Below are 16,488 nucleotides of genomic sequence, written 5' to 3'. Positions count from 1 at the left end.
TATACTGAAATCTTAAATCAGATCCTGTCACATCCCTGCTTGCAACTTCTCAACTATTTCCCATTGCACTTAGAATGGAATCGAAATGCCTCAGTGGGGCCTATTGGACCTCAATGGGACCTGACCTGGTCCCTACCTGCCTCACCACTGGGTCCAGGAACACCTGTATTCTTTCAGATCTTCACATATCCTAAAATCTTTTCTACCCCCAGTCCTTGGCCATGCAGGACTTCTTGTCCCTATTCCTCTCAGGGCCATCTCTTCTCATTCCCCAGGTCTTTACTGTAATGTCACCTATGAGGCCTTTCCCTCCCTCTTCCCCCTTGTCACTCTCCACCTGTTTAATGCTTTCACAGCACATATCATAACTGAGCTTTGGAGGTGTTTAAAAGGTTCTCTTTCTCTTCTTAAAGTGCAAATTCTATGACATCAGAAACTATGTTTATGTTATACACTGTTTTACCCTCAATGGCAAGTAGAGATTGAGTATCCCTTGCCCAAAATCCTTGGGACCAGAAGTGTTTCAGATTTCAGATTTTTTTCAATTTTGGAATATTTGTATTATACCTAGGTTGAACATTCCAAACCTAAAAATCTGCAATCTGAAATGCTCCAATGAGCATTTCCTTTGAGCATCATGTCTGTGCTCAAAAAGTTTTCGATTTTGGAGCAATTCAGATTTCAGATTTACAAATTTGGGATGCTTAACCTGTAAAGTACTGGCATTGAGTAGATGCTCAATAAATTATTATTGTATTTTAAATGAATAATGAGCCATTTTCTAATTCATTTATATCATACTTACACTCTACCCCAAATTCCCAATCCAAATTCAAACATTATTAAAAATGATTTTTGCAGGGTCTTCTGGTGTGGAGCAGTCATACTCGGAAGCAAATATCTGAATTATCGTCTCCTTCAAGTAAATAACTAGTGAATGCTAATACATGCCAAGTACCTTGTTGGGGCTGGGGCTTTAAAACCATGGTTTCCTAACTTGTGAGAGATACACAGTTGAATACAAAGTAATGACTCCCATACAAGAGACAAGTGTTCAGATAAAGCAGGTGTTTCTCAACCTTTGTTTTCATTATCACCACCCTAATGAGCATTTTTAGATATCTTTTTCCTAATCTCCCCCACACTAACATTTAATGTACTGTTTGTCTGTTTATGTGTTGTATGTATATCTGTGTTTTATAAATAAAAAGAATATTTTTTGTTAAAAAAAAAATTCAAGCATTCTTTCCCATTGATATCTCCATCTTCCCCCTTCCATAAAACCTTTCCTGGGCTTCCCAATTTTCAGCATTCAGACAAACCATATGAAGTGCCAGAGACATGCCTAGAACATAATAACGGCTCAATAAATGCAACTACCACTAGTATTATTCTGATCACTTTTTCAATGTATTCCTATAGCTGTATTTCCCAAACATCAGTTTTTCTCTTACCACCTTCATGATTTTTCATATATCCCTGGTACCATCTGTTCTACTTTTGATGTAAAGTATTTTTTATTTGACACAATATATTCCTTCTTAAATGAATGCATTTTAAAAGGAAAATTTATAGAAATTAAAAACCCATTTTACTGACTATAAAAGGAAATAACTGTAAAAGTTAGGATGAAAATAATATAATATGCTATTATCTTCTGTTTTCTCCTCCCCCTGCTTCCTGGGGAGGGGAGTGGCGGGATTAGCAACTGTTGGAGATACGACAACATTAATGTTAGTCTTTCTCCATGACATAACCAGGAGTGAAAATTTTTTAATGACTTCCTTACTCTATGCATCATTAGTATTTAAAGCCATAACTATGTCCATCTGTAATCACCCCACACACCATTAAGACCTTTCTGTCATATAGTATTATTAGTAAAACTTTTCAGTTGGCATTTATTATCCTTTTTTTTTTCAGCTTTTTGTCTATTCTTTTTCCTTTTTTTATTTTTTATTTTTTTTTATCTCAGCATATTACAGGGGTACAAATGTTTAGTTTATATATATTGCCTTTGACCCACCCGAGTCAGAGCTGCAAGTGTGTCCATCTATATCCTCTTATGTCTGTATCTCATCTCACTGTCTTATTTCTCTTTATATCCTCCACGGTTCTTAGATTGATACCTTGTACAGAATATATATGCTTAATGCACTTAAAGTTTAATTGAAGACTTAGAGTTTTGAAGCAACTTGATCAAGAGACTATTCTTCCAAACTTAAAAATATTTTTAAAACAGATGTGTTGGGAGAGTGCATTCTGGTCCTGCTTTCCCTTTGCCTTTTTTCCCACAGATATGTCCCTAAAACAGCTCGTCTAGGCCACTGGAGTTAAGTAGCATGAAAGCAACTAGCAAGAGGGCTCAGTACAAAAAAAAAAAAGGGGAGGGGTTCCTTACATGCATGAATACACCTGAAGCAAACCCTCTAATTTATAAGTGAAATAAAAGCCAAATAAAACCAGAAAAAAACTGAATGTGTGATTTATTATGTTTAAGATTGGTTTATAAGGCTTAAATATGTCTGTCATAGTTAACAGCAAATGAATGCAACTTTACAAAATCAGTGTTTCGATACAGTACAGGACTAAATGTGGCAACTGTGCATTGGAAAATTAATATTTCCTCAATGCAAATATCAAATCTGCAGCACCATTTAGAAGCTTCCACTAAAAACTCAAGCTGCAGTATTTATTACAAGCACTACTCAGAACATAAGACTACCTAAATCAAGCATTAGAGAAAAACAGTGGAGTCATTCAGGCATAATATGTCAGATTTGGTACAGGATTAAAATACTAACATTTTTTAATGTCCTGGTTTAATAAATACAAAAACAATATAAAAATATACACCAGTTGATAAGACTGAACTGAAGATGATCGGAAAGTTAAATCTCGCTCTCGTATGTATGCAGGTATGTCTTGAGTGTCAGAATTTCTGGATAGCTGCGGCTGGTCTTTCTGAAGAAATCCAGGCTGGTGAGATGTTCAATGTCCCGCACCCGAGCTGTGTGCATCTTCATGAGTTCTTCTACCCATTTCGACTCATCCTCGGAGCTCTGCAATGGAAATAGAACACAATCAGAGTCAGAATTTTCCAGAGGAGGTTCTCCAAATGATCAGTTTGCTCTAAGTCCACAAATGACTTCTACGCACTCCTGCACACAGAGCCAACGCATGTTGTTCCTTCCTGGCCTTTCTGCCTCTCTGCCGCATTCCTGTCGGTAATGCGCCACAAATACCTGGCCTTGGCTGTAAACATTTTCAACAGCAATTAGCTGTACCAAATAAACGAGACATGTGGTATGAGAGTGCATTTGACTCAATAGGTTCTCAGAACATAAATCAAAATTAGGAAAACCAAAGGCCCTGGAGAATTCAGTAATTTTTTTCTTTTCCCGGCTGTCAAATTGCAATGTTGAGCACAGAGCACAAGTAATTTGGAATACTCTTCTGCCTCCCAAAGAAAGTGAAGAACTTATGCCTGAGGCACAAAATTATGTGTGTGCATTCCTAGTTTTTGTTGTTGTTTTTTTTTTATATAACCCACTACATCATCTCTTAGAATGCAATGAATTGATATTTGAATAATGTGTTTAACTTAAAGCAGCCGAGCTGGTACACCTGGCAACTTGGAGCCCAAGATGCCCAAGATGCCTGAGCTGGAAATGTGGATCTAGTGTTTTTTGGCCGTGAGACCTTGATCAAACTACTTGACTTCTCGAGGCCTCAGTTTCTTCATTGGTTCACAAGGATAATAATGCTAATTTCTGCCATTCCCTGGGAGGAAGGAAGAAGGAGAAGGAAGGAAGAAAATGGAAAAAAGGGAAAGTAAGGAAACATCATGGAAGAAAGGAAGGAAATCTCTTTCTGTCTTAGCTGCTTGCCAAAAACTGCCTCATTGGCACAAGGTCCAGATGAAAGACCTTCGGATGTTCCACATCAAACAACTTATTTCATGTCTAACTTAAAACTAAAAGATAATTCAGGTGGAGCAGTTCTTTGCATCTCAAAAATATCTTCTTTCATTTTTCAGGGAAAGAATAAGTTCTGAGAGCCGTGAATTATGGAGAAGTGCCTACCTTCACTAGCACACACAGAGCAGGAAGGCCTTTGCAAATAATTTCATTCACGAATGTCCCAAGAATTGCAATGGCTCCCAAGAGCCTTTCTACAAGCTGAAGGGTGGGTGCATGTCCCAGGGCTGAGAATGTTCAGACAGGCCCTCACCCAATTCTTTACCACTAGTGGTCTCAGTGAACTAGCCACCAAAGCCCAATAATCTGCAATAGGTTTTCTCGGAAAGCTCCAACCCACGCAGACCTGGACAGGGGGATATAGCAGCTTGTGCCAGTGCTAAATATGTCCCACGAGGGTGTTGGTTCAGGAAACTGATTTCTGGCCTTCCAAGGCAAAATGAAGAAACGGGAAGAAATTGCTTTTCAGTCCAGGGAAGTAAGGATTTTAACCTTCCGTGCCCCACCCTCCTAACCCAACCTAACCAAGATCTCTGTGATTCACAGGAAAGACCTAAATATAACTCTACCCACAACGGTGCTGACCAGTCCTCAGTGTGACCATATAATTAACGAAGTAGGAGGTCTCCAGTCAGGTCAGGACCCCCTCAGAGTAAGCAGGGTAAGCATGAGGCTGTATTTTGGGAGAATTTTTATATTCAGCTCATTTGTTTGATTTTTCAATGGTCAGTCAGTCCAATTTTTCCTTTGCAAATGCAATCATCTGAATGTGTGGACAAGGGTAAAAAGGTTTTTCCTAATTTAAATAATGGTCAGCTGGGATTAGAAGAATTCTGAAAAAAAAAAAAATCTGTCTTTTGCTATTTCTTTCCTTGGGAAGTGATTTGCCAATTTCATTGGAGGGGCGTTCCCTTCTGGTTCTCACATGCTCAAATCTGGTCTCCAGTTCATAATTAGGACGTACTAGCTATTTTGTGTGAAGAAAATATCTTCTGCCTGGATGTAAGCTGGCAATCCGCACAAGTATTTGCTGATGAAGACTGCAGTGCAAGACACAAAACTAATAATTTTTTTAAAATTCATGTACACCAAGGTAGGAAGGAAAGGAAAAACTTTAAAAATAACTAACTTAGAATATTAATTCATGCAAACAAAAGCACACTCCGTGAACTCACTTATTATTGTTTTTCTTGCTATGGACATTTATTTTTCACCCGCCTTTTCTCCCTGACTTTCCCCCAAGCAGGGTCATGAATTCAAACCCCAACAGTTTTAAGGTAAACTTTCAAGCAAAGACAGGTAATTATGTGAACAGGGGCTTCTTCAATAAGAAGTATGCTGGCCATGAACTCTACAAGAAATACCTCCAAACTCTGTGCACGGTCAGAAACCAGCAGGGAGAGGTGAGAAAGACTTGTGGAGATGTCGGTAGATTTCCTTTTTCAGATGTCAAATTTGGGTTGGCAAGAGAACCTCTTTTGCACTGAGTTTGGAAGAGTGTTTTTCAAACTCTCCCATCACCAAATTCCGCTAATGACAGAACTTGAACACGTATTCCCCAGGAATCTAGGTGTACTTTAAATGGCCTACGATACATACAAAATGTCTTTGCAGTCTTTGCTTTATCTTAAAAGCGCATGGCAATTTTTAATTTCACTCCATAATATATGTGTTTAATTTTTTGCAAAAATTTTACCTCCCCACACAGAGAAAGTATTTCATATAATACAGGCAATATATGCCCCTGATACTCCATTAGCTACTTTTATGGTTATGAACGACCAAAATTGAGAAGGCCAAGCCAGTAAGTTAGTTGATGACAGCTCGTTTCTCACTTGCAGTTTCCTCACTGCTCCACCTCCCATTCAATCATTTATAAAACCCTACTGATCCTTTGGGCATAATATTGCTGCCTTCCATCCTCCTTTTCAAATTTCCAGGACCATAACATTAGTTCAAGTTCTTTCACCCTGACTCCTGTAAATCTTGCCAAAGGCATTTTGAGCACCACGCTCAGCCTCCTCCAATTCAAATTTTTGTCTCCCAAAAGCGGAGCCTAAAATGTTGCTCTTATTCTTCTCTGGGCTAGAATGTGCAGTGGCATGATCGCAACCTCAAACTGCTGGGCTCAAGTGTTCATCTAGGATCAGCCTCCTGAGTAGCTGGGACTACAGGTGTGTGCCATCACACCCGGGTGATTAGTTTGTGTAGAAAGGGGGTCTCGCTATTGCCAAGGCTGATCTTGAACTCCTTCTCACCTCAGCCTCCCAAAGTGCTAGGATGACTGGCGTGAGCCACGTACCCAGCCTAAAATGTTGCTTTTCTGATTAAACATTTCCTTGGCTAGCTAATGCCTGAGCAGTAAGAAAAGTTCCTAAAGTCCCAAGGTTCTATTATGGAAATCTGGTAAATTGGAAAGGAGACAGGATTTTGGAGTCAGAGGCCTTAAATCTAGAACTCTGCTCTCCTACTGACTAACCAAGTAACCATGCAATATACTTTCCCTTTATGAGCTATAGGTTTCTCAACAGTTAATAAAAGGGCCGGGGAGAGATCATATATATACATACCTGCCTCGTAGAGTGATTATACCATTAGAAATAACTTAAGTAAAAGGTTTGTACAGTGTCTGGATCAGAGCATGTACTCAATAAATGATAACAGCTATACTACTGCTACTATGACTCCTGTTACTACTACTGTTATTACCATTACTACTACTATGCTTTTAAATATTTGATTCCAAGCAACGCTGAAAATCTTATCTCCCATTACTGCTCTCATTTCCAATATTCTGGCCAAACTTAATAAGCTTTCTAGGCCATATTTCAAATTTCTAAATTTTTTTCTGCATCCTTTATTTTGCTTTGAATATTCATAGCCACAATCCTTACCCTTGATTGAAGCTGTCGGCCAAAAGCTACCCTGCCTGTGAAGCTGATTTTCTCCATTGAAGCTATTCTTACGGCCCTTAGCCTTTCAGTGCAGCAATTTCTATACCAATTTTATTCACTATCCCACCCTGTAGGCTGCCTAGAAGTAGTGACTATGTCTAACACACTATTGTTTCTCCTAGACTACCTTATACAATTTAGGAATTTGAGTAACACTTGTTGACTAAAAATTTTCTTCTGTAGACTATATTCCTTCACCTTCTTCTATAAAAAACAAAAGCACAGAGACTATTACTTCTAAAATCAACCTGAGAGCATACCCAATTCCATCACATTAAAAAGACTTGAAGATTTTATGTGATTTGTCCCTGAGTACCAAATTAGTACAGGGCCAGGAACATATATCAGGGCTCCTGTCTTCCTACCTAGGGGCTTTTCTATCACCCCATCCTGCCCTCCAGTTGTCTCCATGAAGAAATAGTGAATCACGAGTCATCTGTGCTATTTTAGAAAAGAGTGACTGTTATATCTCCCTTATAACTAGTAGCAAAAGAAAACTTGATTAGTAAAGTGTATATTCCTCTCTTGCTCACTCTCGTTCTCTGTGTGTGTATGTCTGTGTGCATTTAAAAGGCTTTTTTTTTTTTTTTTTTTTTTGAGACAGAGTCTCACTCTGTTGCCCAGGCTAGAGTGAGTGCCGTGGCGTCAGTCTAGCTCACAGCAACCTCAAACTCCTGGGCTTAAGCGATCCTACTGCCTCAGCCTCCCGAGTAGCTGGGACTACAGGCATGCACCACCATGCCCGGCTAATTTTTTGTATATATATATTTTAGTTGTCCATATAATTTCTTTCTATTTTTAGTAGAGACGGGGTCTCACTCTTGCTCAGGCTGGTCTCGAACTCCTGACCTTGAGCGATCCACCCGCCTCGGCCTCCCAGAGTGCTAGGATTACAGGCGTGAGCCACCACGCCCGGCCTAAAAGGCTTTTATTGTGGAAATTTTCAAACATCCATTTAAGAGAAGAAAATAATCTAATGAACTCCCATGACCTCTTACCTAGTTTCAACAATTATCAAAATTTTGCTATTTTCCTCTTTCTTTTTACAAAATATGTGTGCCTTTTGCAAAACTAAAAACATTCGGTAGTTCTACTTTTAGCTCTTGAGGTATCTCCCTATTACCTTCCACAGACACTGTACTAGTCTGCAGTCCCACCAGCAGTGTATGCGTGTTCCTGTCTCTCCGCATCCATACCAACATTTATTGTTTTGGGACTTTTTGATAAAAGCCATTCTCACTGCAGTTAAGTGATACCTCACTGTGGTTTTGATTTGCATTTCCTTGATGACTAGAGATGTTGAGCATTTTTTCATATGTTTTTTGGCCATTAGTCTGTCTTCTTTTGAAAAGTTTCTGTTCATATCCTTTGCCCACTTTTTAATGGGGTTGTTTGAATTTTTTCTTGCTGATTTTCCTGAGTTCTATGATCCAGAAATCCCCTTACTACCCAAAGGAAGACATTCTATAAAAAAGACATATGCACTAGGATGTTTATAGCAGCACAATTCACAATTGCAAAGATGTGGAAATAACCTAAATGCCCATCAATATATGAGTGGATTAATAAAATGTGGTATATGTATATCATGGAGTTCTACTTAGCCAGAAAAAAACAATGGTGATATAGCACCTCTTGTATTCTCCTAGATAGAGCTGGAGCCCATTCTACTAAGTATCACAAGAATGGAAAAACAAGCACCACATGTATTCACCATCAAATTGGTATTAACTGATCAACACTTATGTGCACATACAGTAATAGCATTCATCGGGTGTCAGGCAGGTGGGAGGGGAAGGAGGAGATGGGTATATTCACACCTAATGGGTGTGGTGCGTAACATCTGGGGGATGGACATGCTTGAATCTCTGACTCGGGTGGGGCAAAGGCAATATATGTAACCTAAACATTTGTACCCCCATAATAAGCTGAAATTAAAAAAAAGTCAAAACAGAAAAAATAAAATAAATAAATAAATAAAAACATTCAGGCACTTTTATCATTTGTCAAACCTGAACACATAAAATCATATCAAATGCACACACACATTGTAAAACAAAAAGTCATTAGAGGCCGGGTGAGGTGGCTCACGCCTGTAATCCTAGCACTCTGGGAGGCCGAAGCGGGTGGATCGCTCAAGGTCAGGAGTTCAAGACCAGCCTGAGCAAGAGCGAGACCCCGTCTCTACTAAAAATAGAAAGAAATTATCTGGCCAACTAAAATATATATAGAAAAAATTAGCCAGGTATGGTGGCGCATGCCTGTAGTCCCAGCTACGTGGGAGGCTGAGGCAGGAGGATCGCTTGAGCCCAGGAGTTTGAGGTTGCTGTGAGCTAGGCAGATGCCACGGCACTCACTCTAGCCAGGGCAACAAAGTGACACTCTGTCTCAAAAAAAAAAACAAAAAAAAAGTCATTAGAATACCAAGTTCCTACTTGTTAGGCAAAGTTCTGTTTAGGTCCTCTCTTCTTTCTACTTTGCTGTACAGTACACCGCTTTATAATAAGTGTATTCCACCTCCACGATGGAAATATAAATTAAGAAACACAGGTTAACTATGAAAGGAAATCCTAAAGGACTCTCTCCGTGAACTCACATTGCAGCTCTCGTCATTGTCGGGCCGGTGAGGGAGGATGAGGGAGGACACAGAGAGAGGGCCGTCACACTTGTCAGCAGGCTGAGTGAAATCCAGGCAGCTGGTGATGATGCTGTAATAGTGTGTCGGAACGGGAATGGAGCTGCCCTCTACGTACCTGAAACAGGAAGGTAAAATAAAGTCACAATTGATGTAGAATCATTCTCTTTTAAATGATGACCAATCAATATTGCTAATGTCACTGAAATTAATTCCCATTCATTTGAGTCATTTGCCCCCTTTGAACATGATGTTTTTCTCTGCCTGGAATCTCCTCACTCCCTCAAACCTGGCAGAGTGAGAAAGATATTCCAGGCAAAAAAAAAAAATCACTTGGTCCAAGACTTGGAGGCAGGTAATGATGAATAGATCAATGTAGTAGAAATGATAGGCTGGAAGAGTCAATAAAAGCCAAATTATGGTGGGTTCTGAGTGCCAGGGTGTGGTGTTTGGGCATTATTGTTTAGGCAGTAATGCTCCATATTGAAGATTCTTGTGTGTCATTCATTATTATATCTACATTGCAGGAAGATAACTTTCATAGAGTTGTCTAAAATGGACCAGAGGCAGAAGACACTGGAGCTAGGAGAATTACAGCCTTTTCAAGCTATAATGAAATATTAAACTTGGTACAAAGAACTCATTTACCAAAAGAAGTACTAAGGCCTGAGTGCTAGTTAGGAGTCTAGAGGCATAAAAAATATTTTCCAATACAGCAATGTACAGAAATTCACAATTCCTTACCTGGTTTTCTATGATCTTAATTTTAACCATTTTCCAAATATTAAAATTATGATTAAGCTAATAACTTAATGTTAGCTAAAAAACTATAACAATGATCGGCAATAAAATAAATGTACAATTAAGATAAAATTTCTCTTATAAATGACTAGAAAAGCAGTAATATAGCTTCTATTTTATACATCTGTATTTTTAAAATAGCATTTTATTCTCTAAGTATCTGTAAATCACAACCAAACCCTCTCTAATATTCTGTTGCTCTCTTATTGTTTCATGCATGTATAAAATTAAATGACAACCGATTCTGAATTTGTTGGTGTGAGTATCTTCTCTTCTCCTCCACTAGACTGTGAGTTTCTCACAAGCCCAGAAAATCCCTCATTCTTTCACATGCCCAATAGCACCACGGAGAGAGACAGAGGCAACCAGATTCAGCCAAAATCTATATGCAATTTCCTGTTGAGAGGTACTAACTCAGAAAATCTCAGGGATTCCCAAAGTTCTCCCCACCCCCCAAAAGTAATGGAGCTGAGTGGAAATGATCATCTTTCCACTGAAGAGTTGTTGAACACATTTTAAAATCTTCGATATGTATTCTTTCAGGGAACAGAAAAGTGCATTTATTTACCACAAACCCCAAAATTCCATTCCAACCACCAATGTCACATTTAATCATAGGAACTGAAAAATTCAAAAGGAGATTCAAAGAGAAAAACATTTAAGGCGTATCAGCTTTTCTCTAGTACATGAATATTTGAAAAACAGCCTTGAGCGAGATCTTGGAATTTAAGAAATCACATGTTGAGTAGAAGTGAAACGCTTACTGCTTTATTTTGTCCTCTGTGTCATGTAAGCCATCGTAGTCATAGTCAAAAATTGGTCCACTTATCACATTAACTCCATTTCTTTCTGAGGCATATTTCTTCACCAATACCCTTTGGAAATAATTCCACACCCCTGTGCAAAGACAAAAATCAATTCTTCGCGAACAAAATTCATTGCTTTGGCCAAATGCTGTCCAGGGTGCATTCTACAAGCCAAATGTTATAAGCCAAGAGACAATAGAACTGTTGTGATTCATGAGAAGAATTCATCGTAAAGCATTATCAGTGTGTGTATTATTTACAAACCAGCAAAGGGAAATATATGGAAAATGAAACAATGATAGGGGAGTTTAACCTAGTATAAGAAGTGTGGGAAGGATTCCCAGACAAAGTGGTTACCAAGGGATGGATAAGTAGGGGGCATTTCCCAGATAAAGAAGTGGAGGCCAGGCAAGGGAACAGTATGTGCAAAAGAGGACATATGGCATTTCTGAGTAATCGAAAATAAGGCCTTACTCTACCTTCCCTTCCTTCATGATCTCATTAATATGCTAGTTCCCAAGTTTATGTCTCTAGCCCTGACCTTCCCACAGAGTTCCAGACATATCCACTGGAATACCTAATAGTCACAGCAAGCAAAATATTATCCAAACTCAATTTTGATGTTCCTTCCCAATCCTGCCCCAACTTTCACCTACTCGATCATGTCAATGCCCTGACACTTCTTAGACGTTCAGGCCAAAATCCCGAGAGTCATCCTTGCCTTTTCTCCTTACTTCATACACATGTGAATAAGTCCTGTCAGTGCTGTCACCAAAATACACCCCAACAACCCCAAATCTGACCACCTCTTACCTTTTTCACTGCATCTACCCTGGTCTAAGTTATTATCCTCTCTGAAGTGAACTGCCACAAAAGACTACTTCCTGAGCTCCTTGTGAGAAATGGACTTCCCTGGTAGCCCATTCTCCATATAGTAGCCGGATGGATCCTTCTACACCATAAATCAGATCATATCTCCCACAAGCCCCCCAACACCACCCATTTCTAACACTCCAGATAGTTTCCAAGTCCCCACCATGGCCTCTGCCTCCCTCCATGACTTCACTTCCTCCCCTTTCCCCCTCAGCTGCAAGGCTTTCCTTCTGTCCCCCAGCCTTGCCAAACTTGCTCCAGGCTAAGCAGTTGCATTTGCTCTTCTCCTTGCCTGAAAATCTCCTCTCCTGATCTGTGCTTATCTGGTTTCTCCTCTATTACTCATTTCTCACTTTAAATGTCACCCCCTGCAGAGGATTTCCTTGTCCACCCTGGCTGTAATGTCCATGATGACCAACCAAGGAGGCATGAGGGGCGCGGAATGGAGAAGGAGAAAGGCAAAAGAAAAGAATGACAGAAGAAGACACGAAGACAAGCAATGAGTTGGTTCTGAAACATTCTCTCCAACTCGCCTTGCTCTCTTCTACATAAGGGTTGTGAGGTTCCAGCTTTTATCTCTTCTTCCCTCCCCTTACTAAAAAGTACATGGCCATCTTTCTCAAAGCATGTCAACTGTCCTCTATCCCTTCTGATACTCTACTCTGGGTGAGATGACAGAGCAGCCTGCCAGAACCGAAATAAATACCTTAAATAATTATTTGCAGTAAAGAAAGAAGCTGGACAGTGAGAGAGAAGTTCAAATGTTAACTTGAGCAATCAAAAAAAAAAAAAAAAAAAAAAAAGGAGAGGGAGAGAGGAAAAGAAACAACAATGAGAACAGTCAAAAGGCCAAACCCGCAGAAATGTGGCATGTGAAAAAACCATTCCCCTAGTGAAGAAGAACAGCCAGCTCTCTGTGAAAGGCCCTTTCCATACCAGCCTCAGGGTGGTACCGTGTGTTTCCTTTATTACCATCTGGTCAAAAAACACATCAATAAAGAAATCCAGGAAACCCTGATTCGTGGAAATTAAATGAAGCTGCATTCCGTGTAATATTGTGACAAATGTATCTATGTGAGTTTCTGAAATGTTTCTCAGTTGGGTCTCAGAACAAACCAGGAAACCTTCTTTTAAAAGCAGACTTTAACTTTTCACTCATAAGCAATGGATTCTGCCTTTGAATAAACCTTCATTTACTAACTAGGACATCAAATAAACATTTTTTTCTCTAAACTGTGTGGGCCATTTCGCCAGTGTTAAGCTGGGGAGGGCTGCCACTGTAGATGACACTCCACAATCACTTGTTCCTATCTTGAGATTCTATTTCAGCCTTGAGATACTGTAACACAACCCAATTCCCCTCTGCCACATTGAATCAGGTACAGGTGTATCCTTTTCCTACTTTCCCATAAGCATTTAGGTCTGTTCACTGTAAAGGAACTAACAGGAAGTAAAAGCTACCCATTATGTTTTCTCTATCTTTGAATGCGTGGGTGGATGAAAGGATGAATGGATGGATGGATGGATGGAGAGATGAAAGAATTAATTCTTTGTTATCAGAAACAAAAAACGAATTGTTTTGGCCATTGGACAATTAAGTCGTAAATCCAAACGAGTCTTAGAGGTCATGCAATCAAATCTCTTAACTTCACAAATGAGAGGTTAAATGGCATTTCTATGATCACACAGCCAGTGGGCTCTCTGCGGGAACAAGAACTTGGTTTTGGGGGCCAAGCTTATTGTGCCTATACAATTCATAATTTCACTATCATCCACAAATATTTACGTCATGTACAAAGAAATTGTAAGTGTTCAAAGAAACTAAAACAATAATTTGCACAGTCCTAAAACCATCTGAAATTAATGCTCTGATGATTCAGAAGACACTTCAGGCTCTTACTGGGTTTCAGGGTCAACAATCAAAATATATCATAACTCCAAAGGAGACAGGTGCTAGTGGCTTTTATTGTAATGTTCAATAAATAAATATAGGTGCTGCTAAAGGTCAAGAAGCCTCAAAAATAAAACAAAGACCCTTTTAACCATCAATCTAATGAGCACTGAAATAAAAATAGCACCAGATTAAAAGAAAAACAGAAACTTGGTTTAGCTTCTACCATTCATGAGCTGGGCCACTTTTTGTGATGTCCATTTCTTAATTATAAACAAGGGATAAACTGCCAACCTCCCTCACAGATTCAAATTTTGGATCAACAATAGGGAATTTACATGAAAGATCCTCAAAAAATATACAGGCTATATACATATATATTATTAAAATTAATATATAGGTAGAAAAAGAAAGTGGTAAATTTAGAAATATTTGTATTCATAAATAACAGTGTATTAGGCAAATATTGGACTCACGTTTGAAAGCAGGATACATTGGAACCATATTGGTTACAAGGAATGCATCATATTTAGCCTCTGGCGAAGAGCTCAGATCTAAGCATTAGGGAAACAAATAGTGCACATTGCTTATCAAAATCTACATTAATCAAAAAAGCAATTTTCTAAAATGGTCCAAATAGCATGAAGTGAATGGATATACTCTTTTATTCCTACTCACTAACTCCTTTATACATTTCCTACTCTCCCACCCCCTACTCAGCCTCTCTTTTTCACTCACTAGCTCTCTCTCAAAAATCGTTTACAATGCTATTTTTTTTCCTACCTAGTTCTTGAGTCTACCAATCATTATGTAAAAGAATTCCTTGATTTCATTAGTGCAATTTAGACTTTAAAAAACTGTCATCAAGATAATAAGAGATAATTAAAGGGCTTCATGTATTCTAAAGAGAGCCCCTCTATAGTATTATTTAAAGGACTAATGTCTTAATTATTTACTATTTTGTTTTCAGATTCTCATTTAATGATGTGAGGGGGAATACAGAAGAGTCCCTGCACTTTAGAATTCTCCTGGAGAATGGGATTTTCAAAAGCTGGTCATTTTTTGGCCGATTTTGGGAGGATCCCATAGAAGTTTATCTCTACAATCTGTAGAGTGCTCCTCTTGAAGAAAACCCGTGCCACTGAAATCCTAAATACCAAGTTTCACACTCTAGAATGCACAGAATAACATCCCTCTTGAGGCTTCAGATCTTGAGACTCTACAACTTACAAGGAGGAAAGAGGAATCCGTAGGACATCTGTTTATCATTTTTGTAGGCCAAACAGTTCTGACTGAAACTCGGGGAAACACGGACGTCAGGCCGGACACAATTGGTCAGATGCTCGGGGATGCCAGAGACCTCAGCCTGCACGAGGAGTCAGGGACACTCAGTGACGCCATCACAGTGACAATGACAAACCGACAGGAAAATACTGACGCCAGGTTGCTCTGCTACAAACAGCCAAGATCGAAACCGCCCTACCTTTTACTATAGTTCATACCCTGATATTCTGACTCTTTTAAACAAAAGTCCCTACAATTACATACCATAAAAGTCAATAATTTTCAAACTCTTATTTTTTTTTTTTTTTTTTTTTTTTTTTTTTTTTTTTTTGAGACAGAGTCTCACTCTGTTGCCCAGGCTAGAGTGAGTGCCGTGGCGTCAGCCTAGCTCACAGCAACCTCAAACTCCTGAGCTCAAGCGATCCTCCTGTCTCAGCCTCCCGAGTAGCTAGGACTACAGGCATGCGCCACCATGCCCGGCTAATTTTTTCTATATATATTTTTAGCTGTCCATATAATTTCTTTCTATTTTTTTAGTAGAGGTGGGGTCTCGCTCTTGCTCAGGCTGGTCTCGAACTCCTGAGCTCAAAGGATCCGCCCACCTCGGCCTCCCAGAGTGCTAGGATTACAGGCGTGAGCCACCGCGCCCGGCCTCAAACTCTTATTTTTTAGCAGCAGAATTCTCTTACCGAAGTCTTCAGTAAAACACCAATATAAAGCAGAAATCCCACTGTTTAAATAATGAATAGGATTCATGAAAGATAACTTAAAAAATAACACTCTAAGAAATAATATAGATATATCTCCTAAAAAAAAAAAAAAGAACACACACACACACATAGTATGTACAGGAGCACACATATATGCACATAGTACAAATTAAAAGGAAGCTGTGTTTTGGGTAATAGGCGTGTTCTCTTCCTATGTATTCAGAAATGTAAAACAAAACTCAACTGCCAAATAAAATTTTCTTACTCCTGATATATACCTACCTATGTCATCTTCATCAAAACTGAAACCCCAATATAAAACTTTATTAAAAACAAACCGAATACTGACGGAGGGGGAGGCTGTGAGTGGGGGGAGGGGCAGAAGGTATATGGGAACTCTCCACTCTCCACTTGGTCTTGCTGGGAACTGAAAACTGCTCTAAAAAATAAAGTCTATTAAAACAAACAAACCAACTTTAGTGGCTTCTGTAACTAGTGGGCAATGACTTAAGTGAAGTACAACAAACTAAAAGAATTAGTATGCTCCCTTCAAT

At 39.1% G+C, this 16,488-nt stretch overlaps 1 protein-coding gene across 5 annotated transcripts in view; it reads right to left on the bottom strand.

The window, feature by feature from the left end:
* Window positions 1-2,469: 2,469 nt before the first annotated feature.
* The window catches only part of ENPP2 (ectonucleotide pyrophosphatase/phosphodiesterase 2), a 110,029-nt gene continuing 96,010 nt past the window's right edge, over window positions 2,470-16,488 (bottom strand). For 3 of the 5 annotated variants that reach the window (XM_069466045.1, XM_069466047.1, XM_069466048.1), the window contains 5 exons: window positions 15,171-15,306; window positions 14,417-14,494; window positions 11,135-11,267; window positions 9,531-9,687; window positions 2,470-3,062 (listed from right to left, as the gene is read on the bottom strand). In XM_069466045.1, coding sequence (XP_069322146.1) covers window positions 2,892-3,062; window positions 9,531-9,687; window positions 11,135-11,267; window positions 14,417-14,494; window positions 15,171-15,306 — 675 coding nt within the window. In that variant the 3' untranslated portion in view covers window positions 2,470-2,891. The remainder of the gene's footprint in view (window positions 3,063-9,530; window positions 9,688-11,134; window positions 11,268-14,416; window positions 14,495-15,170; window positions 15,307-16,488) is intronic. The other 2 variants (XM_069466049.1, XM_069466046.1) reach the window with 1 other exon arrangement.

This window comes from Eulemur rufifrons, chromosome 3 (genome assembly GCF_041146395.1).
Source record: "Eulemur rufifrons isolate Redbay chromosome 3, OSU_ERuf_1, whole genome shotgun sequence".
Taxonomy (NCBI): Eukaryota; Metazoa; Chordata; class Mammalia; order Primates; family Lemuridae; genus Eulemur; species Eulemur rufifrons.
Note: the sequence above shows the minus strand (reverse complement) of the source record. Positions and strands in the feature narration are given on the sequence as shown.